The sequence below is a fragment of the Cynocephalus volans genome, chromosome 9 (genome assembly GCF_027409185.1).
Source record: "Cynocephalus volans isolate mCynVol1 chromosome 9, mCynVol1.pri, whole genome shotgun sequence".
Classification (NCBI taxonomy): domain Eukaryota; kingdom Metazoa; phylum Chordata; class Mammalia; order Dermoptera; family Cynocephalidae; genus Cynocephalus; species Cynocephalus volans.
The window spans coordinates 67,083,765-67,109,285 of record NC_084468.1 but is presented as its reverse complement, the minus strand read 5'-3'; the positions used below and the strand labels follow the sequence as shown (position 1 = coordinate 67,109,285).

Sequence of the window (25,521 nt, the reverse complement as noted above, 5' to 3'; positions counted from 1 at the left end):
TCACTCACCTCCCCTTCTACTGCTGGCAAGTTTAACCAGAAAGACCTCTGGCCCTGGAGTATGAAGTCTAACCTCAAGTTCTGGTTCTGTTATTTCCAAGCTGGGTTGGCCTATGAAACTTTACAAACATCAGAGTCTCACCAGCAAAATAATAAAAATACTCCTGCTTCACATATTTATTGGGAGGACTAAAGGTGATCACGCATGGTGAAAGTGCTAAGTACATTTTAAAAGCACGTAAGACATTATCATTACCATCACCATATCACTTGTACAATTTACACTGACATACAATCTCAGCGCACTGAATAAAGGAATTTGAATTTATAGAAAGTTATATTATAAACAAACCGGACTAATTTTAACTTTATATTTGACTAAATCCTTTGCCATTAAAATGTGCTAGAACTATCATATGAATGAATTTAGCTGTGATCTTATACGGATTCATTCTGGTTGTACTTTGTCTAAAAAAAGAAAGAAAGATAAGATAAAACTTTCAGATGAAACCAGGGCTATGGACTTGTCCAAAATTGAAAGGGCAGGAAATGGGCCTCGACTGTACTTTGTGTAAACTGAGACAGCTGAAACATGCACACACACACACAAAAAGTCATAAAATCTAGGGACACACAAATCTGAAAAAAACACCATTTTAATCAAACAGAAAATTATTAGTATATATATATGTAATTGACTAATCAAATTCAGTTTTACTAAGCTCTATATTTCAAAATGTCCCCAATGAAATGAAACACTAAGTAGATCTTTATTTAAGGTCTAGAACACACTGATGGCCTTTTGTCTTTCCTTGAAAAACACAAGAATACACACTCGTATTTTGCTAAAGGACTCTTTAGCTTATCTGATCTTTTTTAATTCCTCATTTAAGTATGACATAAGAGTCCTTAGCTTAGTCCAGCTGAAATGCCTCAATTAAAAGACAGAGCCCACTTACCTCTATAGAGATCTGTTTTGCCATAAGAATAATGAAATTGCTTTGCAAAAACACTGAATAAATACCTATTAAGGTCAGGCATTGTGTCCTATCATAAAGCCCTCCTTTCTCTTCTGCATTCACTCACTCTTTTTTTACTCTCCTTGCTATCCAGGCACTAATTAGCATTGGTACATAGACGACTTGCAAATTTCTCTCTACCCCAGACTCCTCCCAGCACTCTCTCCTCATCCACATAGCTGTCAACTTGTTTCTAAGGCAACTCACACTTAACATGTCCAAGGCGAAGTCACAAGCACCAAATCTTGCCAAAACCATTCCTCCTATGTGTCCCTCCTAGCAAGGGGCATCTCCATCCATCTCTCCCGCCTGCCCCACTCTCTAATCCACTACTAAATCCTATCAATTCTTACTCATCTGTTGACTCCATCCACTTCTCTCTAACTTCACTTTACAGTTGAAGCCCAAGCTCCCATCATCTCTCACTGGCTTATTCCAAGAGCTTCCCAAGTGGTCTCCCTACACACTCTCTTCCCTCTCTCAGGCAAAGAAGATGAGGGGAGAGGAAGGGTTGGGATACCAGAGGGTGAGTGTAGAACATGTACAGAGTGTAGAACAAAGCCTTGGAGACTTTTTTGTCATGGAGTAAAGTGTAAAGACTGAAAAACTAGACAGACAACAACTTAAGCTTTGGCGGTTGAAACTTTAATGGGGATTAGACTGGAAGAACAAAGTGCTACGGGAAGGCAACATAAGAAAATGACTTGAGGAAGGATGCTAATGGAAAGGAAGGTTTGGCAAAGGAAAGGAAGTGGGAAGGTGCCGTAGTAGCCCTTGAGGGAGCCCGCCCAGCAGCTCAGGACTCAGACGCCCAGCCACACCCACCTGGCCTGCATACTCCACGTAGTCCTGCTGTCCAGGCTGGGAGCCGACCCTGGAGCTGGAGCTGGCGGTGCCTTGCTCAGTGCGGCACAGGACGATGGCATACTGGTTCAGGTTCCCAGTCCTCTGCACTGTGACGCTGACAGATCCCGCCTTCTCACTGACATTGTAGCTAGAAGCACACAAAAAGGCAGACTCTGAAAATTGGTCCCACAGCTGTGAAGAAACCACTGTTTAATGCCTGTTTGGTTATTTTTGTTCAGTTATTGGTGTTAGACCATTCAGAGAAGAGGACGTTTTGTCTTTTAAGAAGCCGGGTTATAAACTGAGGGAACATGTTCATCTGGAACTGTCAAAGGACCAAGTGAACAAGGAAGCTGTGGATGCAGAACATCACCTGCCCCATCCTTAAAGCTCATTCAGAAGATGGACAGCACATGGGAGCTATAAACTGCAGAGCTCAGAACACAGAGAAATTGCAAACAATCTCTCCCTAGTGAGGTAATCAGAATAGGTCAGTGGGTTATTAGGGAAGAAAGCTCCTCAGGGAGCAATTAATGGCATAGCTCAGGGGAGAAATGACTGGACCAGATGTCCAGTGAAAGAGCCAGGGCAGTGCCAGAGGTAAGAAAATGAGAGTTGAGCCTAGGTAACAAAGGTGTTCAGACAAATGGAGCCTTATGACAATGGGGCTTAATTTAGCTTGCTGCTAAGAATTTGTACTGCTGTTGCAAAGTAAAAGGCCAATTATAGATGTGCCATTAATTCATAACAAGTATCTAGGTTTGGAAAAGCCACAAGCAAGCAAGGCATGAGCTGCAGTTTGTTTTTCATCTCTGAGGATGGCCATAGGACCTGGGTTTGTGTCTTGTGACTATGAGGGCTGCAGGTAAAGTGCCTCTGAGAGGTTCGTCCTCATTGCCGGCTTCCATTAAACATTGGAGGGTTGCGCGGAAAAAGTGATCTTTAGTGAAATCATTTAATTTTGAAGAAGATACAACCAAGAGGTAAATAACAGCAAAACATTATAATATATAAAAGTTGACTCTAGTTTTCCTCTAATTCTCCAAGTATGTGTAAGAGTGGAATAGCCTACATCTGGGGCACATAAAAACAAGTTTGTACATTCTCCCCTCTCCTCAGTTCAAATTTTCATCTGAATTATCGTGAAGTTGATTTCTTAGGATAGTAAGTCTCTGAAATGTACACTTAAAGAATTATTTCCCCCAGAAAAATTATAATCCTACTAATTTAACCTATGAAATCAGCACCACACTTGCCCACAACCTCTACCAATTGGTATCTCTGTTTGCCTCTCTAACTCTCCAACAGATTAGAAAAGCATCTTAAAGAGCTGTCAACATTAAGCCATGAATTTATGTCTAAAGACGTACAACCTTATGAAAACTTAAGAGCTAGGGGAAAATACAAGCTTGAGAATAAGGAGAATAGAGATGGAAGGCAAAGATATTGTTAGTGTGGCCACTAATCATCTTATCAATTCTATTGGATTGCCTTCTAAAACTTGAAGACAGAAGCAAAAATACCCCCCCTTACCTGCAGTATCAGCTACCCACTGTCAACCATGGTCTGAAAATAGGTGAGTACATTCAGTACAATAAGATATTTTAAGAGAGAGAGACCACATTCACATAATTTTTATTACAGTATATTGTTATAATTGTTCTAGTTTATTATTAGTTATTGTTGTTAATGTCTTTCTGTACCTAATTTATAAATTAAACTTTATCATAGGTATGTACATATAGGAAAAAATATAGTATGTATAGGGTTCAGTACTATTTGCAGTTTCAGGCATCCACTTTCAGGCATCCCCTGTGGATAAAGGGGGACTACTCTACTTGTATGAGAAGCAGTAAAGCACAGTGGTTTAAGATCACTGAGTTTAAATCCTGCTCTTACTATATACTAGCTATGTGACTGTGGTAAGTGACTTAACCTCTTTCTATCTCCATTGCTTTGCTGATGTGGGGACAAGAATAGAATTCATCTCATAATTGCAAGTATTAAATAAGATGATGCATGTCAAATACCTAGTACAGTGCCTGGTATAAAATAAATATTCAGTGTGATAATTATTTTTATTACTGTTATCATTGCCATCATCATCATCGTCAACAGGTAACTAAAGGAAACCCCAGTGTTCTTCATGCCGATTTCACCTGCTTCTTTGGTTCATGTCTCATGAATGAAAGAACAGGGCATTTGTACCTGGTATATTTAAAGCTGATGAGGGACCACTGGATATGGAAGACATTGTCGCTGACCACATTCGGTTTACTGTCTTTTACCAGAAACTGAAAACTATCCATCATCTCCTGGATCTTCTCCTCATGCAACACATAACGAATCAACCCCAAGTTCACATCCTCTGTGAAAAAAAGACTCACTGTGAGCTCACTGTGAATTAACCTGGCGAATTAAGGACTGCCTCATAGAATCCCACACCTAGTTTATTCTTCTAATGGGTTACAGACAGAATGTATTTTCCTGAGAACAAAAAGTATAGCGGTCTTAAAAATAAATGTTTCTGCCAGATTTTAAAATAAAATCCTGCAGCTCTGTGTAACAAAAGACTTGTCTTTATGTATTGTAAGTACCCTTACACTGCTGTAAAATGAGAAACCCAGGGTCTAGACAAAAAGCACTTCAGTAAATGTCTGAGGAATGTGGAAGGGCAATCAGACAAATCAAATGACAGAGAAAAGACTTTGACCCCATCCTCTGTGTGTACAACTTCATACCCAGCCCTAGTTCCTTCTAAAGAAGGTTCTTTGGAAGGCTGTGCTAATAGGAAAAGCTGGGGTTGGATTAAGAGCCCATACACAAAGCACAGCTAAAAAGGTGCTAGGAGACAACACATAATTGAGGACAGGGAGAAAAAAGGAAATGTGGGACATGAATTTTAAGATGTGGTTTTGTAATGACTGCTCCCAATCAGGTTTATCCTAAAAAGAAGTCTAGAAGAGTCTGACAAGCTTATAATAAAACTATAGTACAAAATGGTCTGCTTGATGTGACTCAAAACAGGGAAATATTTCTGTTGGGAACCAACACATGTTGATTTTAATTTTTTGGCTGAAGACTTACAAAAAGATCTACAATCCTACAGGTCTTTCATAAAGTCCAATTATTGTTTTTTGTGTTGTTGTTTTTAAAGAAAACCAAGTAGTACCATATTACCTTTTTCAGAAAACCTGGACATAACTTAAAGCATAACATAAATTAAAGAGCTGAGGAAGTGTGGTAAAGATGATTTTTTCTTTGCCATAGTTTAGAGGAACAGGAAAAAAGTCAGAAATAAAATTCACAAGTTGGATGGTTAGACACTAAAAAATCTTATTTGTTTGCAAATAGGTTATTTGGGTATAAGTAGCTGTGAGAAAGATCAGGGAGAGAGGAAGAGTGGCATTAGAAGAGATTTCTCCACTTTCGAGTTCACTAGGTCCCCACCCTGGGTGAAAGTAGCAGCAGCTCTGCCAGGCTGCAGCTTGTTCTCCACGTAGCCATGCTTGGGGCCCGACGTTATCTCATAGACAAGCTGTGGGTCCTCAGTGTCTGGGTCCATGGTCAGCAGTTCCTTCTTGGTTATCAAGTTGGTTGCCTGGAATAGAAACCCATTAAATTTAATTTCTGAGGTGGGAATAAAGCAGGAACAAGACCCTCTGACTCAGATTTAATTCAGTTCAACAATGATTTATTGAATGCATTTACTACATGGAAAACTCTGTCAGGCTTGGAGAGGCCATGAGGATAGAAACTATCTTAGGTTCTGCCCTCGTGGTATTCACACTTTATTGAGAAGACGATGAGCAAGGTCGATGTGGCGAGAGCTATAGCGGAAGATATAAAAAGAGTGCTATATACCTTTTGGGAGAAGGAAAGATTAATTCCATCTGGAGTTGAAGAAAGGGAAGTTAAGGCAGTGGGGTTTGAGTTTGACTTTGAAAACAAAGCTGAAACTTTGAAAGAATGATTCAGTACAGAGAAGAGGACCACTTTATACTTTATGGGAGTTAATTACAGTGCTTGAAATTGAGTAAGACAAACATAATATACCGCAATATTGCCCAAATATACTGGCTAAACTTTAATTCATTCGCTCATTCATTCATTTAACAAATATTGAGTGAGAGCAGAGGTTTCAGAGAAGAAAGGGGGTGGTCAACAATATTAAATGTTAGTAGGTCTAGTAAGATAAGGACATGTAATTGACCCTTGGATCTGGTAAAATAGAAGTCATTGGTGACTTTAATAACAGTCACTGTAGTAGAGCAGAAGTGGGAGGTAGGAACCCAACTGGAGAGTGTTGAGATGAGATTCACAGTGTCTGAATATGGAGAAAGAAAACACGGCAGGGAGAAATCTGCACTAATTTTGTTTAATACGTTTTAAAAAACCCCACCAGTTCAGTGGGAAGCTACTGTACAGCAGCTACACATACAACCAAATAATCAGCTCCATGCAGATGAAAAATGCCACATGCTAGAAGGGATACCATCCACCAAAGTATGAAGTCAGTTCTCAATCGAACTAAGGAACTGTATGTTTGGGTCAAGATTGAGTGAAGATTGGTGAAGATTAAGTGCTTGACATGTTACCAGGTGAAAATTATGGCATATACCTTTAAATGACCAATTTGAGAATTAGGGGAAGGAGAAAGAAATTTCTAAAGTAGAATTCCTCTGAGGACACTCACCTACAGAAATGCCTGCTCCTTTCCCATACATAGCAGGTGCTATATGTTTCCCAAAGCCCATCCTTCCCTTCTTCAAGTTAACAGAGTTTTAGCTGAGCACCTGCCTGCTCAGCTAGAGATGCTATTTCTCATCCTCCCACACAATATTTGGGGCCATATGACCAATTTCTTGCCAATAGAATATGAGCGCAAGTGACATGTTCAATTTCTGTATCATTTGCTTAAAATGAAGTTCCTTGCCCTCTACTTCTCTGTTTTCCCTTCCCATGGCTGGATTACTGATGAATTTCTGAAGAGGTTTGGCCATGCAGTCAACAGCAGCAATCTACTGATGGCAGACAGTAAGATGGAAGGAATGTGCTTCTCTATGTGGTCATGCAGAGCCCTAGACCGCTCACTTACTTCTGCTCTATAAGTAAGAAGAAAAAAATTATATCTTGTTTGACCTATGGTATTTGGGGGGTCTTTTTGCAAGAGCATCTTAAACTATACACAATCCTAACCAGTCCTGCACAATCTTAACTAATAAACAATCCTAACCAAACTCATGGAGCTCCCCAATCTTAGGAAAGCTGGCGCACTATGGGAGGGATAAATATATGAGCTGATCTGTGGTTGCATTCATAAGTCATTGTCATGAATAAGGATCTAGCCCAGGTAGGGTAGTGTGAATGTGGCAGGTGGGACAGGCTTACCTTGCCATCCATATACTCCAGCCACTGGAGCCCCATGTTGGTGACAATTCTAGGGGTGCCATCGTCTACTGGGAGGATGTCTATTCGGAACTGCTGAGGTGCTGCTGTCATGATCTGTAGGGGAGGCCAGAAAAGAAAACTCATCATTCACAGATACCTGAAGTTTGTTGGGTCCAGGACCTGCAAAGCTGCAACCCCTGAAATCTGCTGACACTTCAGAGATGAAGAAAGGGCAACCGAGCCTGCTGCTAGCCCTTATCGCCACCTGGTATGAGGCCTGTGAACCTGATAGGGAGAACCATATGGGAAGAAAAGCAACAAACAAGAGGATCTCTTGCTGGAATTTCATCTGCTACAGAAGTTGGTTTTTACACATCTATACCTTATTCAGTTGAGTTCAATATTGCCCTGAGATGAAACAATAAACAGAGTATTTTCCTTTGAATAACTCTTGTTAACATTTTCATGAGAGGCTGATAAAAATCATTATAAAAAAGTTAATGTTAAAGTCTCCATGTAGAATTATGCCAGATGTGAAAAGAGGTTTTCATGGGAAGAAATTTTCTTATTTCTCTTTCCTTTTCCTGTTTTGTTGTTTGTTCTAAGGAAGAGCTATCTATATTGGGGTAAGGGGTAGGGGACTTCAAGAATAAAAGCATTTGTGAAATAGCAAAAAAGAAATTTCATTTATAATCCTATTCTCACAGATACCAGACACACACACGCATGCATGTGCATGACACACAGACACGCATGTGCATGACACACATATGGTGAGTCCGACCCAGCAGCTCACTGCTCCTGAGCGGATGCAGCAAGCCAGGACACTGAGCAGCCAGATGCCAGCTTTTCGATCTCCTGCAACCCACCTTCTAAATAATTTCCATTTTCTAAACGACACAGTTCCTCACGAGACCCGCTGTGACCTTTTATGTTTATAAGAGAGGTAGCCTTCTTGCTGATACATCCTGAAATCTGTTTTCTCTTCTGAAAGTCAAACTAACTGGGGAGCAGCTACAGTTTGGGAGGAAAAAAACTGAAGTTATAACCTGCCAGGGGGTGATGCAGCACAGATCCTGAAATGGCAGGGAAGTCCCCAGAGCCATCTCACCGACACACCAGCCAATCGAGAATGACCTTCTCACAGACTGCTTATCTCTAAAGGATGCAGGGGGAGCTTTCTTCCAGAAAAATAATCATTCACCATCGAAAGAGAAAAGGAACTCTGCAGGACGGCTTCTGCCGAGTCAGACACAGGTGTGTGGGGCGTGGGGTGCCCCCTGCCCACATCTCACCAGAGCCACAGTTATTCCCAGGGGAGGTTTATGGTCCTGCAGGAGACCTGGCTAAGGAATGAAGGGAGTAGTAGAAATGGTGGGAGGGTTGTGAAAGGGGAATCTTCAAGTTTCTCCTGGACACCCGGATGTTAGAAGGGAATTCCTTCAGGAAGTAAAGCTTGTCAGATGTGTGACCTCAAGAGGAAAGCATCTTACCAGGTTCACAATCTGGTTCTGAAATGACGATGATGATTACAGCTACAGGTTGTGTGAAGTGCCTTGTGTGCCAGGCTCAGGAGAGTACATATCACCCCCATTTTACAGATAGGGAAGCTGAGGCTTAGAAAGTTTAAGTGATTTACAAAGACAATCAGTTTGTCAGTGACAGAACCGGAATTTAAATCAGTATCTTTTGAATGCAAAACCATGTTCTTAACCACTGTTTTTTCTCAAAAACTAAGAAACTCTTGTTGGACTGAGGGGACTCTATCAAAAAAGAGAAATACAATCTAGAGTCATATGATATTATTGAAAAGTCAGATGAAAGAAAAATTCAAGGAGTAAAGGGTGGGCAAAAAAGAAAGGAGAAATAACAGTAATATTAACAATGACAACTATCACGTTTTATTGAGCGCTCAGTATTTGCCAACAGTGTTAAGTGCTTTAGGTGGATGTTACCTCCTTTGATCCTTAAACTATCTGAAGCTAGTAATTATTACTGTGCCCATTTTACAGATGAAAAATTGAGGCTTAGTGAAGTAATTTGTCCAAGGCCAATCTGCTAGTGAGTGATGGAACAGAAACACAAACAATGCTATGTTTGGTGTAGAAATCTTTGTTCTGCTCCTTGGGCCTTGCCAGGCCCCTCCTCCACTGTCCTGGCCTCACCTCTTCTTCACCTTCCTTGGTGATGAAGAAAGGGTTTGTCCCATCAGAAACGGTGAAGGCAAACCAGTCGTGGAGGGAGTTGCTGCCATCATGGCTGTAGCTGACCCGGTTCTGATAGATGTCTTCCATGGTGAAGGTGGAGGTGAGGTGGAAATGCTGCCCATTGGTGGCTCGCTCGATGGCACCATGGCGGGGGGGCTGCACAATGGTGAAAGTGACAGACTCGGCCTGTCCAGGAGGTAAGAGGCAAGAGGGAAAGGGAAGTTCATAAGAAAAACCAGGTGAGCGTGTGATGCCCAGTAGCTGATCAAGGGTGGCAGAACCTAAAAACGTTTATAAAATAAGGATTGCAATTTCTTTATAGATACCAAAAATAAGCTAAAGTAAGAAAACATAGTTTGCCATGATTGGACTTGTATGTTGGTGCCTTAGGTTATAAGACTAAGACATTTAAATTTGTTCTTTTCAAGTCATAGGTGGCAACCTAATTTTTAACCTCTGCCAACATGATAGGAAGTAGGCCTTTTAAAACTATGTTTCCTGTCTACCCATTTCCCTCACTTTTCCAAAACTCTTATGTACAGAATCCCAAATGCATCAGAACAGAAGCTAATTTCTCATTTTAAATTTACTGCTTCTAAGGTGACCTATAGAAAGAAAAAGGTAGGGGCATAATACCCCAATGGTTTCCCACCAACTTAGAATAAAATGCAAAGGCCTGACTTGGGTCAACAAGGCCCCTGTGACTAGTTCCAAGGTCCTTCTCTGGCCTATTCTTCTCTCCCACTTATTCACTGGGTTCCAGAACCTTTAGCCTCTTGCAACCTTTGCTGCACTTATTCTGAAGGACTAAGCACACTAGACCACAGTGCCTTTGCACTTACAATTCCGTTGCATGGAGAGTGAATTCTCCCAGATAGGAGAGGTTGCTCTTCAGCTTAATACCTCTGCTCAGATATAACCCCCTCAGAGAGGCCTTCCTTGAATACTCTGTCTAAAACAGCACACCCATCAATCTTTATCTCCTTTACCTCACTTTATTTTTCATCATAGCACTTACATATCTGATATATGTTCTTTCTTCCTTTATTGTCTTTCACCCCAACCAAAAGTTGTAAACTCAGCCTCACACTCTACTGTTTTGTTAACAGCTTTGTCTTTAGCATTAGAGAAGAGCCTGGAGCTAGTAGGTAATAAATATTTGATGAAAGAATGAAATATTTGATGAAATAATACAATGAACGAGTGAGTGCTGGCTCAGAGAAGGGTACATATAGAGTGATGGAGATGCAATGGAGAAAAAGGTGTATAGGTGCAGAAGATCCATGTTCACTCTAATAATCGACACACTGGGTGAAGTATCATCTACCTTATTTTCTATGAATCATAATAAAAAATCAGCATGTTGAAAGGTTTGTTACATGTAATCAATGGAGACGGTGAATTTATTTAGGGTTTCAGAAATGGTTAAAAAACAATTTGATCTCAAATTGGCTTCTCATTTCCAAAGGCCATGGTATCCTCTGTTTTTAAATCCTTCAAGGGTCTTGCACTAAACCTCGTCCCTGTACCCTAACCTCAGGACGCACAGTCATGAAGCAATAGCTGCCACTAGATCAACCTCTCATTCAGCCAGAGAACCCAGAGGAACACTCACCTCTGTGTCTGCGTCCACCGCCTTGAGCTCAAACTCTGTGATCGTTTTCCTCACACCCTCCTGCACCCGCATCCCTGAGTTCAGTACAACGGGCAGCGAGTCATCCACAGGGTGAATAGTGATATGGAAGGTCTGAGTCACCTAGGATGGCAGAAGAGTGCAGGTGAGACACCTGCACCAGCCCCCACCCAATTAAGTGTAAGGTAGCTGCTCTCTGCTTTCCCTTTCACACCATTCCCGGCACGACCGAGTAACCAGAAGCGCCAAAGTGAGTACTCTTGCGCAAGAGCCCAGGTGGCTGTTCTATCCCTTGGCTGAGAGCAGAGGAAAGCGAAGCTCTGATATCACCAGTCGCTCTGTCCACTTCATTCAAAGAAGATTGTGAGGAATCAATACCCATTCAAGGATGGTATCTGCTTTTTCACATACCTCATTGACTCCATCAGACAAGGTAAAGCTGAAGGCATCTGAAAGTTTCTCGGTCTCACTAGAATGGATATACTGAACATTTCGTGAAGTCAGGTCAGCTTGAGTGAAGGAACTAATCTGGATACCTAGTAAAAGGGGAAGAGAGAAACAGAGAAAGGATGTCAAAATGATGCCATATCTCTAAGGCTAGGGAAATTTCATACTCTCACCAGATAGAGTCCTTTGTATTTTTCTTATAGCATTTATATCCTTCCCTCGAAGACCTTTGTTAGAATTGTTTGTGGATTTTTTCTCTACAACAGCATATGTTCTGTGGGCGCACCTGTTAACTTAATTATCAAGGCTTCTACTATGTGCCAAGCCAACAGCAGGTATTCAGTAAGTGTTACTCTCCTTTCTCTTGGGCTTATGTATGTAAGTAAAATCTGTGAAAGGCAGAGCCATTGCATTATTCCCCAAACTCCTCTCTTTTAAGTTTTGCATTCTCCCATAGCCTCATCATCCTTTCTGAAAACCTGCGCTAAGTTTTTAATATTGTGTGATGGTTTAGCTTTTGGACACTGGAGCTATAGGCTTGGCTACACGTAGCGTTGTTTCTGTGATTGGTGAGCCATCCCTGGTTCCATAATTACACTGGATATTTTTCAAGGTCCCTTTCAACTCTCATGTCTATGATTCTAGCTTCTCATATATCACTTTAGCCAGTTAAGCAGTAACGACACTTACTGCCTGACTTTGCAGCTTGAGCAATCATTCTATATCAAATTGAAAATGACCCAGAAAAACAGTATCCTTTAGTAACATAATATAGAAAAAAATCATGTTACATTTTTTTCCCAAATTCATTTTAAATAGTGATAAGGTATCCCACAAATGCACAACATCTCTATATTTTGCAAAACAGCCCAGAATTCTTTCCTCTGTCTTAAGGCTACTGGGCTCATACTCTGGGGCCGGTCAGGACTGAAACAAAATCACATACTTTAGTCCCTTAGCACAAATTCCCTCTTTCTGATTCTGGGTGTTGGGGTATTAATCTATTTAATCTAGTCCTTTAGTTTGGCCCTGAAATTCATTTGCTGCTTCCTGGGATTTATTATTTGTCATTGTTAATCCTGAGCAAAACCAGTTCAGCTTTTCTATAAAAAAACAAGAGATTCTACTTTGACATATATTTAAGTGTGACATTAGGATCACTGTTTTATCTTCAAAAACAAACAAACAAAATCAATCAACATAGTTTACATTCACATCTCTCTTTATAATTGAATTTTTGTTACCCAGATACAATAGCATCCTGAATATTGGGGCATTAATTTTTTGATGAGGCATTTTATATTTCGGTGCTTGCTACATCATTTCTGGACAGGCGAGAAATGTAGCCCTCTGTCTTATAGCTTTGTCTTGTGGCTCTGGACAGAAAACCATACCATTCTTTAAAAATTTAATAACTTCAGAGTAGCTGCACTGAGAAATTTAAATCTCTTCCCCTGCTGTGATCCATCCTTACAGCTCATGGGAAAATGCATGTCTGAATTCTTGCAATCAACTAACTGGTCACCTAATTCACTGTTCTCTTTATGGGAGTCTATGACTGATTAAGAAAGGAGAAAGGAGGTATAGAGTTTGCCTTTCTCTTGGGATTGATTTTTTTTTAAAACATTTTTTATAGAGGTAAATTTGACATGTGATAAATTACACATATTTAAAGTTTACAATTTCATAAGCTTTGGCACTCCCATGAAACCATCACCTCAATCAAAATCGTGAACCTATCCATCACCCCAAAATTTTCCAACTGACACTTCATAATCCTTCCATCCTTCCCTTCTCCATCCCCTACCCTATCCCAAAGCAACCAATGAATTGCTTTCTTTCACTATAGATTAGTTAACATTTTCTCTACTTTGTAATAAATAGAATCATATAGTATTTATATTTTATGTCTGGTTTCTTCCACTCAGCGTAATTATTCTGAGATTCATCTATGTTGTAGCATGAATAAAAAGTTCATTCCTTTTTGTTACTGAGTAGCATCCCATTGTGTGGATATATTATAGTTTGTTTATCCATTCACCTGTTGATGAGCATTTGGGTTACTTACAGTTTTGGGCTATTACAAATAAAGCTGCTATTATTTGGGTACAAGTCTTTCTACAGACATAGTTTTCATTCTTCTCGGAAAAATCTTTAGGAGTAAAATGGCTAGAATGTTTGTTAGGTATCTGCTTAATTTTTTTAGGAAACTGCCAAACTGTTTTTCCAAAGTTGTACCGTATTACATTCTCACTAGCAGTGTATAAGAGCTCTAGGCTCAATGTTGGTGGGACTTCCCCAATTCAATCCAGCAAACATCCAGCACCTACCATGACTTGAACATTGTTTCAGACTTGCTTGTGTATGTTGAATTTTATCTTTTAACAACTCTCATAAGTTGAAGTTGGCATATTACCCCCATTTTTATAGACCATAATGCTGTAATTAAATTATTTATGTAATAAAAAAGTTATATGACTTATCCAAGGTCACATAGCTAATCAGGGAGCAGTGCTGAGATTAGAACCCAAGGTAGTCTAATCCCAAAGCTTATGTTTAGTAGGAGTACTTTTTGTAAAACTTATCTAGACAAGGAGCCTCTCAGATTTCACCCTGATTCTTTCATTTTTTTTCAATATAAAAGTAATATATGCCTATTAAAGAAAATGTGAAAAACACAGAATAGCAGGAAGGAATCATAAAAACCACTCATAGACCTACCACTGAAATGTCACCATTGTAATATATTTGATTTGTTCCTCCCTAAAATACTTATTGATTATAACCTCTTTCTTGTCTGAATTATTGATTTTGATGGGTTTTAATACTATCATTTAAATGATACCCATAATTATTTGACAGAAGATAACAAGCTGCATCTTCAAGAGGACAAGGATTTTTCTTGTTTCTTCACTGATGTGCACCTCGAAGAGTGCCCAGCACACAGTAGGCACTCAAACCATATTTGGCGAATGAATTTAGTTCACCCTCTATAATCTGTATCTAAAATGTTCTATTAAGTCAAGATTTTCAATCACTATACACTTTTTTTTTTTTTTTTTAAATTTTGGCATTTGCTAATTGGTATTGGAAGACTTCATCTAGTCACTTGCCAGCAAGATAGTGTTTCTAATAACATATTGTCCCTACTGGCTGTCACAGCAGGTAGTTGCTGTTTGAAATATCTTGAAGGCTTTTAATCCATCGAAGGTGTTTTCAATCACCAGCCTACTGGCTAAACTAGGTATCTGGCAGTATTACGGAGACCTGCATTAACCCTGTCAGTTTTTCCAATTCCCCTGGAGGGCCAGCACGTTAGAGAAAGCTCAGTCCAGGTCAGGGAAGTGGTGTGGGAATAAAGCATATCTGAAGGAATCGCCTTCTTAGCAGAATGTTAGATGAGGCTTCAGCCTCCTGCTTTCAGCACAGCTGCAGATGGCACTGTGCCTGCTCTCTGTGTCCTACTTCAAGTTCATGCTGTGGGAGACTCTCAGCTTTGCTGCTTCAGATTTTCTTCAAAACCTCTTGTTATGGGTTAAATTGTGCCCTTCCCCCATCCCAAATTCATATGTTGAAGTCCCAACTCCCATACCTCAGAATGTGACCTTACTGCAGATGTAATTAGATAACTTGAGGTCATTAGCATGGGCCCTAATCCAATACGACTGATGTCCTTACAAAAAAGGGAACTTTGGACACAGCCATACCCGTGCCAGGAGAACACCGTGTGAACAAGAAGACAGCCATCGATAAGTCAAGGAGAGAGGCCTGGAATGGATCCTTCCTTCATAACCGTTAGAAGGAACCAGCCTTACCAACACTTGATCTCGAACTTCTAGCCTCCAGAACTCTGAGACAATAGATTTCTGTTGTTTAAGATGCCTCGTCTGTGGTACTTTCTTTTGACAATTCTAACAAACTAATATAGAAAATGGGTCATCCTACTTTGGTTGGTGTCACAGTACTGAGAGAGGTTGGGATAAAGAGGAAACCAAAGAATACCTTTGCTAAATCATTGTCTGACAAGTCTCTCCTGACTAACGCCCACCTCTCTTAGGTGGAACTCTTTGTCCTTTGGGCTCCCACTGTCCTCTCTCATGTTGCTCTCACAACTACTGAAACACATATGTACATATTCATTTACATGTCTCCCAATTCCAAAATATAACTTTTCTCCTATAGCAGCTCCTCAATAAATGTTGGATGAGGGAGGAAGGGAGAAAGGGAGGGAAGGAAGCTGTTCTAATGTACCATATATACATAATTACAACATAGCCTGTAGTATTTGATTTTATTTGGTTTGTGCAGTGGTGGTCAGGTATGAAGTCACATGAATTCTGCAGTATTTTTAATAAGGGAAATTGAGTGGGCATACTAATAAAAGAACTATTTATATTTGATGAATAAAAATAATGCTTCATATGGCTGTTACTAAACCATTAACTGCTAAGGTTGGCACTTAAAGCACAGTCATGACTAGTTAGCCAGTAGCTGAGAGGGGGCTCCCAACTGCGGTTTTACCAGATATGAAGATATACGATGCAGACTAGCCTCCACAAAGATATAAACTTAGTGAGGAATGAGGAATCCGAATGGTCTGACCCTGCGTGCACAATTGAAAAAGTTTAATCTAGCCAGCAGCTCACATAGGCCAGGAGGCAGCCTAGACTCTGGGGTAGCCTGATTTGTTGGGGTGGCTGAGTCAAAGCCTAGGACAACACCCTGAGATCTTCACTTTGACCTCTCTCCCTCCAACTGTGCACTCCTTAAGTACAGTGTGATCTGTGCAAGCCACATGGGTCCTTGTGATGTTTCTACTCCATTCTGAAATCTGGTTCAGGTGACATAATGGTTTCTGGACAAAACATCCACCTCCTTGAGGACCTTCAGAAGTGAGTTTAAAAGGTCAAGAGCCATGTTAAGGAATTGGGGCAGGGAAAGGCAAGAGAGATGCTTGCGTGAAAGGTGGTTTGCCTTTTCAGGGGCTTTGCTACAGCTCCCTTCGGAAGTGAGAACTTGGTAGCAAGTACAATGTGGAGAGCAGATACATGCACATCTCCTTGAGAAGTTAACTCTTCGCAAGAGATGGTTCCCTGCAAGCCAAGGGATTTGAGAATTTAAGACTTCTAGTCTTATCCTGGAGGGTACTCATTTTATGAGTAAGTCTTTTGGTGATCAGCAAATAGGTGATGAAAGACTTTCAATCTGATGAGGTTAGAGCTCTTCATTTGCCTGATATTAAGATTTAAGAGTGACATAGGCTCCAGATGAGAAGATACAAAGGAGTTGCCTCCAAATTCCCAAAAGGGTGGGGGAAATACACTTTCTAACCTACAATACACAAAGGCTGAATGAAGCTAAGCATTGTGTACAACACTTTTCTTCAAATGGCATCTCAAACACAGTCAAGAAGCTTTGGTGATTCACAGACAGGAAGGCCTATCTCTGGTATCTTCTGTTGCTGTGATCCTGTGGTTCAGGAGTCATCTTCTGTCTGCCCTTGCTAAGTGTGACACCCTCATCCGAAAAGTTCATTTGAGATCCAGTTTGGCTTCTAGTGGCTTTGGCAGAAAGAGGAAACCAAATGGGGCTGCCTTACTTATCGATGTAAGAAGGAGCCACCAGGCTGCCCACTATCAAAGGGCCTTTTTTGGATCTCTAAATGCTTTTAGGAATTCTGATAGATCATAGAGAATTTTCCCTTGGTCTGGCCAAGAAACCATTATATGACTTCAACCTTTGAGGAAGGGATGTCTAAGTGGCAAGTCCTCTTTGAAGTATTCCAGAAGCAGCAGCTACCAACCTTTTCCTGAAGCACGTGGGGTGGGATTGAATAAGTAAGGTGTTGAGAGTTGTGTGACTAGTTGACTATTAGAGCTATGCTATCAATATGCTATCAATACCAATATGCTTTATTGGGAATAAAATTAAAATCAAGGCCAGGATTCTGATTTTAAATTAGATTCCAGTCTACTATTTCTCACTGATAGCATTCTTGGCCATTCAGGCAGAACAATTATTTGGTTCCGAACTTAACCCACTCATTGCAGGACATTTAACATCCCTATTTCTGCCCTCTAAATGCTACCCACCTCCCCAACCCCAATTTGAGTTAGTGTGACAACTTGCACCCTAGGGATGACCACCAGATGCCCTATCCCTTGAGAACCACTGCTGAGCTGGATTTTGCTATATTCCAATGTTATTCCTCCCCTACTTTAAAAATACAACCCCTATTAGTTAAGTAATTGGGTGCCCAGTTAGAGTTTACATTTGCCAGCCACTCACAGCTTTGCATGGCTATGTTTTTGCCACTGGGATGTAATCAAAAGTGACATGTGTTCTTCCAGTAATGCTCCTAAGATGAAATGGATGTGGGCTGCCCTGGCCTCTTCGCCCTTGCTTCTGGTTGGGGGATGACCACAACTACAGTAGACACCTTGAACCAGAGACAGAAGCCTCATGCTGAGGGTCACTGAGCTACTCCAGTCCTCTGGGCCACCTGTCTCTATACTGTTCTGTGAGAGAAAATAAATTTCTCATGTAAGCCATCATATTTTGGGGTGTCTTTATTCCAGCAGCCTAGCTAACTAATCCTAATTAACGTAACTCCTTACTCTAGTTTCCTAAGAAAAAGAGAGTCCTTAAGGTCCAGGGGCCAAAAGCAACCTTGACATGAGGGTGTAGCCCCTCAGCCTTGAAAAGTCAGCCCATGTAGGGCCTGGATCCTCCCTATAGACTCTCCACTGGGGCAGGAGGCTTATGCTTGTCTTCTGCATGGTTCACATAGGCATGTGGCACCCTGCAGCTCCTCAGGGGAAGAAGAGAGGATGCCCACACCTTTTCTATCTAAAGAGGACAATCAATTACAATTGGCTGACCAAGAAAGACAGTAGGGGACTAAGTCCACTTCGCAGTTAGCTATCAAGAGGATGTCTGCCAGCACTGAAGGCTAATGACAACACCAGGGGGTGTCTGGTCCCCAAATAGCCCAGGTGTCTAAATGACAGATACTGGCCTAGAAGTTGTTCTGCTCTTCTTGGAAGAGACAGGCCCCACCCCAACCCCACCTCCCGGTAGACCCATCCTCACCCTCTGAGACAGAGGAGGTGAGGTGCATGGCTTTCCTCTAAGCTGTAGCCAGCTGTTTTAAGAGGGGTGATAAGCAATCAACATGTAGTTTCTCCAGAGGGAGACCATTAATATTTGAAAAGAATCTAATTCATGAAAATGTTCTTACTTGGGAGGAATCAGGGAAGGAGAAAATTCTGGCTAAATGCAACAGAAAGAGCTCAGTGTGGGATTGGTGGTGAGGGAGGGAAGTCCTACCCTGTTAGGAAGGAGAGGGGTCCCCGAGAGTGAAGAGGAGGAGACTGAATCATGTATCTTCTCTGCTTAGAGGTCCTGCAAACAGGCGAATGGAGGAAAACTGGTGGGGGCGGGGAAGACACAGGTTAGGCAGTCAAGCCTGTTGTGAAAAAGCAGTGAAGACGCTGGCCCAGGTAAAGAGAACATCCCTCTGCTTTTGGAGGGTACTGCCCCAGGAGGAGGGAGAAAAAAGCGTGATCACCTGCTGGTCACTCCCTAAGCAGAGCCGGCTTGGTCTTGGCAACCGGATTTTAAGTGAAGGCTGAGAGCTGCGAAAACAGAAAAGGCGAATTTGGAGCACCCCACACAGGACTCTTAACACGGCTTGGGGTCAGAGAAGAGCAGGGCTGTGACTTGCCAGCAGGTGGGCAACTGGCAGTGCCTGTGTGAGGCTTAGAGCTTTGCAAAGCTCTGAGGAGTGTGGATACAGTCGCCTAACACAACAGCCAGGAGCCTGCCCTTTCATCGTTGGAGAGATACAGCCCGCAACCTGACAGAATGCTGGCAGAAGCAATTAGCTCATGAATTAGTCATCAGATGTCTCACGCAGCCAAGGTCTTGGGGGTGCTGATCTGCATAAGTCTCCCAGGAACTTAGGAACAAAAGGGTAAACCACCTGCTTTCATTTGCATTGGAGATTTCAGCCAATCTGTCCATCCCTCTCTACCCCCTCCTCCACCATCACCCTGGCCCCAGATAGGGTCCGCCTCCCTCGCCTCCCCACCCTTGGGAGCGAATCCCCATCACTCTCTTCCTCATTCACTCTGCTGCAGCCACCCGGGTCTCCTTGCTGTGTCTGCAACACGATTAGCCTGGCTGATCCCGCCTCAGGATGCTGACATTTCTTGATCCTTCTGTCTGAAATGCTCTTTCTTTCTATACCAGCATGGCTGGCTCCCTTAGTTTCTTCAGATCTCTGTTCAAGTGTCCTCTTATTATTAGTGAGGCCTTCCCTCACCCGCCGGTTCCCTGTGCACCCGGGAACACCCTTATTTCTCTCCCTAACACTCATCACCGACCGACAGATTTGCTTGCTTGCCTACTTTGCCTGAATCCCTGCACTAGAAAGTAAACACCACAGGACAGGTACATCCCTTGTTCTGCTACTTCCCTGGTTGAATGAATGAAGAATCTGTAACCTAAAATCTAAAGAAAACCAATGAAGATCTAAATCTCCAGCAAGCTGTCACTGCCTCTATGTTCTAGGAAATAAAGATATTTCTACCTTTAGATTATTTATTCAGTATGTATCTCTTGTCCCTCACATCCATTCAGCTGCCAAGTTCTCCCCTGAAATTCCTTCCTTCCTTCCTTCCTTCTGCCAACAAATGTTTACTGAACACTTACTAAGTACCAGGTATCATCTCTCACACTGTTCTCATCTTCCTATTTCCACCTGCTCCCTAGGTGAAGCTCACTACCTTCTAGCTGGCCAAGTGTGAAAACTTCCTAACCACTGACACTGCCCTCTTCCTTTCTTTGGTCCACTTGCTGCATGCTACCTGATGCATTTCCCTTCTCTTCCCTGCTCACAATTCTGCATTGACTCCCTACTGCCAACTGAATTAAATAGGGATCACTTATCCCAGCTTTGAAGACCCTCCATAAAAATCTCAACCTACCCCTGAACCCTATCTCATACTATTTTCAGAATATAAGCTTCAGCTGAACTGGCCCACTCATTATTTTTTGAGTGTATTCCTCCCCCACCCCCCCATGTTTTTCCCATCTATGGAAAAAATAGTTTCTGTTTGCTCTATCTTCCAAGGGCACTCTTAAATGCCACCTCTGTGCACTTTCCCATATTTTAATATCCCTAAGTGAAAGAGTCCTGAAATAATGTAGTCTCTCTCACTTTTGAACTCCTATGACACCATGTTGACATCTTTCTTTAAATGCCTGCCGTATTCTTCCCTGAGATATGATTATCTGAGGGTTCCTTATCTCACCCAATAGAGAACTCTGGAGGGTGAGGATTATATCTCATTCATCTTTGTTTCCTGAGCAGCAGCTAAACAAGACTCTTGCTCAGGACACAAGCTCACTTACTATTTGTTGAACTGAATTTGTTGAACTGAATTTGTTGAACTGAATTCTTAAGCACAGCACATCACACCATGCCATGTGTTCAAGGGAGTGTAAAAGAATTGACGATCTAGTTGTGAAGACAAGATCGCTTACATAAAATTGTGATTTTTTTATTCACCTTCAGCAACTATTGAGTGCTGACTGTGTGCTAAGTATAACACAGGTGGTATATAACAGAAAAAATTAGTGAGGCAGAAAATAAGTACTAATGAAGGTAGATTCTAGGTGTACATGTACACATGATGTGGCTGCCACCAATACTTACTAAGTCCCAACATTTGGTTTGATGAAGCAAGAGATGACAGACTTACCCGGTGCTGCTGCATGCTCCAGGTGGCCCAGCTGGGGCTGCCTGGTGATTCTGTAGATCAGTTCTGCAGGCTTGCTATCCTCGTCAGTGGCAGATAGCTGCAGAGTGGTGATTTTCTTCACTGAGTTTTCATCCAAGACCAGCCCTTTATTGGTGATGACGACTGGTGGGGATTTGTCTTCTGAAAAATTACCAGAAATAGTGATTTGAAATGGGACCTTTTTAGCCTCCTTTCTTTAATTCTAGGCTTGTGCCTGGGGGCAAAATCAGAATAATTCTTAGTCCTGTCTCTCAGAGAGCACACCAAGGAGCTAGGGCTTTGTGCCACAGAGGGGGTATGACTTCCAATTCTCATGCCAAGTAGGTGAAGGAAAGGCCTCAAGCCTCAAAGTGAGCACAGTGTGGACTGCATAACCTCATTCCACTACCCCCTTACCTAAAACACTGATAGAAAATGACTGGTCCATCAGTTTGTTGCCTTCTCCATCAACCACATCAAACTTAAGAGCAAATCTCCCGCCAGGTTCTCCTGTTCCATGATGGTATTCTACTTGCCCTGCAAAAAAGGGGGAAAAAAAAAAAAAACAAATCAAGATTTGCTATAAGTGCTTTCTGCCCTTATTTCTGAAGTGAGAGGTGGGAATTTGATTGGTATTCACACCAATGAATCAATTAACACCTTCCTCACTTTGACACTGCTTTTGACATTTTAATCTAAAGTTTTCATTTCCTCCCTTTTGCCTGTTCCACCCCCTTCATAAAGCACAGACAGGTCCAGTGAAAATTTAGCTGCCATCAATTTTAGCTGTTAGCACATGGGCAGGATCCTTGTTTCTGTTCCTTGGGGGTATGTTCCCACCTGTAAATGGAACTGCAAATCTTAACATGACTTTGGATTACTTTTTTTCCCTTTCTATCCCCGAAAGCACTGTACAGTAACTACGTAGCATTTAACATTTACGCCTTCACATTACATCAGCATTTCCTGCAGGAAGGATGAGCCATGTAATTTCCCCCAGGCAGCTCCGATTTATGTCCTTCCATTTTGCTTAGTTCATTAACTTGTGCTCTTTGGGGAGCTGAAAAGATATAAATTGCTCACCTAAGGAAGACATAATTTTCACCTTAATCCATCCCAACTCACTTCTTTCTCCTTTCTCTCACATACACTTTTTAGCATCATAGCAAGTCAAAATGACTTTTTTCCTCCATAATAGCCACAAATGTCATCAGTGCTATGTCAAAGCACAAATACATTTTAGCCAAGAAAGGCAGTTGTTGTTTTTTTAAACAAAAAACGAGGAGACAAGAAAGAGAATAAACGACGCAATAACTCAGCTCTTTTCAAAACAAAGAATGCACAATTTACTGCCATAGGCATTTAACTTCCATTTGACTACTGGGGGTGGAGTCCGTGGAAGTCTGGGTAGGCAGAAGAGAGCTGGCTGACCTTGGCTAATGTCCGCCTGGGTGAAACTTCGGACGGGGCCTTTAACAGAGATTTTCTCCAGGTTGTTATGTTTAACCATCTGCAGGCGCCCTACACCAGGATCTTCCTTCATGATGTACATGACCTGATGGTCATCTGAGTCACGATCTGTCACTTTCAAGTGCTGTTCTGTGATGCGTACTACAGACCCTGGAAGAGAATGGAAGAGAGTAGGTCATTCCGTGTCATTTCCTATGAAGGGGATGTCAAATGATTTTAGGAGACTGGAGGTTAAATTATCACATGCTCATTAGATCTAGGTACCAGACACTTGCCCATCCCAGTTTCTAGCTGAATAAATTTTAATGTCCACAAGTGAAATAGTCCCAATTTCCCAATTTGCTAATTATCCCTCCAGTTTAGAGCTGAGACCTTTTCCCTTCTGATCCATTTTCATTTTCCTCCTATGCTCCCTCTACTCAGTGCCCTATCAGTTAGTACCTAGAGCTATGTAATAACTCCTAGTTCTGTAGTGCAAATAACTCCTCCACCTATGATAAAAAATCTGCTTGGACCTAAGTTATTACTGTCTTGAGGATCACAGCTTTACATAACTTATCTTGTTGCCATCTCAGACTGAATAGTCAATACCAGTCTTCCTCAAGACAGAGGATATGTTGAGTATTAGGAGCAGAGACACTGAGCTGCTGGGCCCAGGATGCTGCACAGGTGCTGGGAGTGGAGGCAAGGCACTGGCTGCTAGCAAACACCTCTTCTTGGGGCCTTACCCTTGCTTTCCTGTCCAGCCATTTTCTCATGTTCAAAATAGTAAATTCTGGTAAGGTAGATCTTAGTCATTCCTGTGTAATAGATCCTGGTGTTTAGACTGGCAGTCCACCATGTGCCCTGATCATCCCTGCATCCTCTTGCTGGGTAAGGCCAAGAATGCAAGGGCCTGACTACTCTTCACCCAGGCCATCTCTCAGCGAGCAACCTGGAGGGATGAGGGTCTTTCTCTGGGACAAAGAGCAGACATGCTTACTGTTTGCTAAAACATGGAGTGTTCCCCAAGCACAATGTACCTCTTCTGCAATGCATCCCACTTCATGTGAAGGTGTCTGTCTGGGCCCTCTGTGTCACCCCTGTGGGACTTGAAGGGCTGAGAGAACCGATGAAAACATGCTGATGCTATGCTGCCTGCTGTGCTATGAGTAACAAAGTCTTTTTGTCTCTGATGAGGAATCTCATGTCTTCTACCAGCATCCATGAAACAGTAACAGGCTAGCTTATTAGCTTATAGGTGAGGTAGAATCCTAGAACCGATACCTGAGACCTTTGGGAATAACCAAATATTCAGATACTATTATACAAGAGATTTGAATATTTTAACCATGAAATAGATGTGAAACTAAGACTAGACAAACAACAGAACCCTAGTAAGATGTAGATGTTCTGTGGGCAAAGGCCCATTCCCTAAATAAGTAGCTCCCCACTGCAGACTGAGTCTAGGACTAACACTGTCATAGGTCCTTCAATGTTGCATAAACATGAGCAAAATTGTGAATGTTAGATGCAGGAATACCATGTCTAATAATCTCAGTTATCTGCATAATCCTTTTTAATGCATGAGGGCTTCTCCACTGCCCCTTCATGCTTTTCTTTCTTTTCTTTTCTTTCTTCTTCTAAATAAGCATCTTGAAAATCTTGCAATATGTCTTTTGTTGTTTGTCTCCCTGGGGTTGACTGAGCAGGAGGAATGGTACAGGAAACCTGGGCCTTGGAATAGTTGGATAGATTAAGATTTTTTGAGGACCCTGGAAATACTATAAACTCTTCTCAACCTTTTCTCAAATTCACAGACAGAGGTATTGGTCCAAAGCATTTCAGAGGTTCACATTTGTCACTCACAATTCTTATGGTCCATAAAACAATAGTTCTCCAAAACTCCAGTCTCCCATGTACTAAATAGCTAGTTCAAGATACACCCACAGAACTAACATGGAAGGAAGGAGTACGCACTGGCCAAAGAAGAAATAAGGATGAAAGAACCACAGCCACTCTCTTCTATGCCTGTGGTACCTGCTGAGAGCTGTAGGCCTTGGTTTACAGCCAACTGGGGGGTGTCACTTGTAGGCAGTTCTATGTAGATCTCCATCGTCCCTGTATCCACATGGAGGCCATCAGTGAGGGAGAACTGGAACTCATCCACTGCCACACCAGGGTCACCAGGCATGTACCCAACTAGGCTGGCCAGAACATCCTGGTAGGTGAAGGAGGAGCCCTGGACTAAAATTGTCCCATTCTCCAGAGGCTCAGAAGCAGTAAGCCTCTGGAGTAGATGACCTGAGGAAGGAAGTAAAGAAAAACAAAGAAACAATGGCAGAATATACATGGCACCAAAGTATTGTCAGGTTTTGCCTACTAGTATAAGCCTGGGCAGAAAGTCAAGTACTTCAGAGTGTCATGGTGCTAACAACTTGGCATTTTATATATAAGCACAGGGTGCTGCCCTGTGGCCTCATCTACATATAAAGAAGATAAAGTTCCACTTTTCCTGGTTAAAAATCTCTTAAGGAGATACAGATGGATATGGTAATATAGTGGCTTAGAAATCACATCTCCCTTCATGAATTCAAACTTACTTCATTATTTAAACCTTATTTTCCCTTTTGCAAAATGAAAATAGCAGTGTTCACTCACTGTCTTTCTCTTAGGCATCTGGAGTGAGAGATGGAAATATATTTTAAATTCCTTTTAAATTTAGAAAGACACTAAGCATCTTTA

General features: G+C 41.7%; 1 protein-coding gene across 4 annotated transcripts in view; it reads right to left on the bottom strand.

Annotated features, from left to right (window-relative positions):
• Window positions 1–25,521, bottom strand: part of FRAS1 (Fraser extracellular matrix complex subunit 1) — a 422,531-nt gene that overhangs the window by 54,467 nt on the left and 342,543 nt on the right. For 2 of the 4 annotated variants that reach the window (XM_063108769.1, XM_063108770.1), the window contains exons 44-54: window positions 24,817–25,080; window positions 22,759–22,947; window positions 21,745–21,864; window positions 21,310–21,489; window positions 11,507–11,631; window positions 11,078–11,218; window positions 9,421–9,648; window positions 7,256–7,369; window positions 5,315–5,465; window positions 4,073–4,232; window positions 1,844–2,012 (exon numbers count right to left, since the gene is read on the bottom strand). In XM_063108769.1, the coding sequence (XP_062964839.1) occupies window positions 1,844–2,012; window positions 4,073–4,232; window positions 5,315–5,465; window positions 7,256–7,369; window positions 9,421–9,648; window positions 11,078–11,218; window positions 11,507–11,631; window positions 21,310–21,489; window positions 21,745–21,864; window positions 22,759–22,947; window positions 24,817–25,080 (1,841 nt within the window). The remainder of the gene's footprint in view (window positions 1–1,843; window positions 2,013–4,072; window positions 4,233–5,314; window positions 5,466–7,255; window positions 7,370–9,420; window positions 9,649–11,077; window positions 11,219–11,506; window positions 11,632–21,309; window positions 21,490–21,744; window positions 21,865–22,758; window positions 22,948–24,816; window positions 25,081–25,521) is intronic. The other 2 variants (XM_063108772.1, XM_063108773.1) reach the window with 2 other exon arrangements.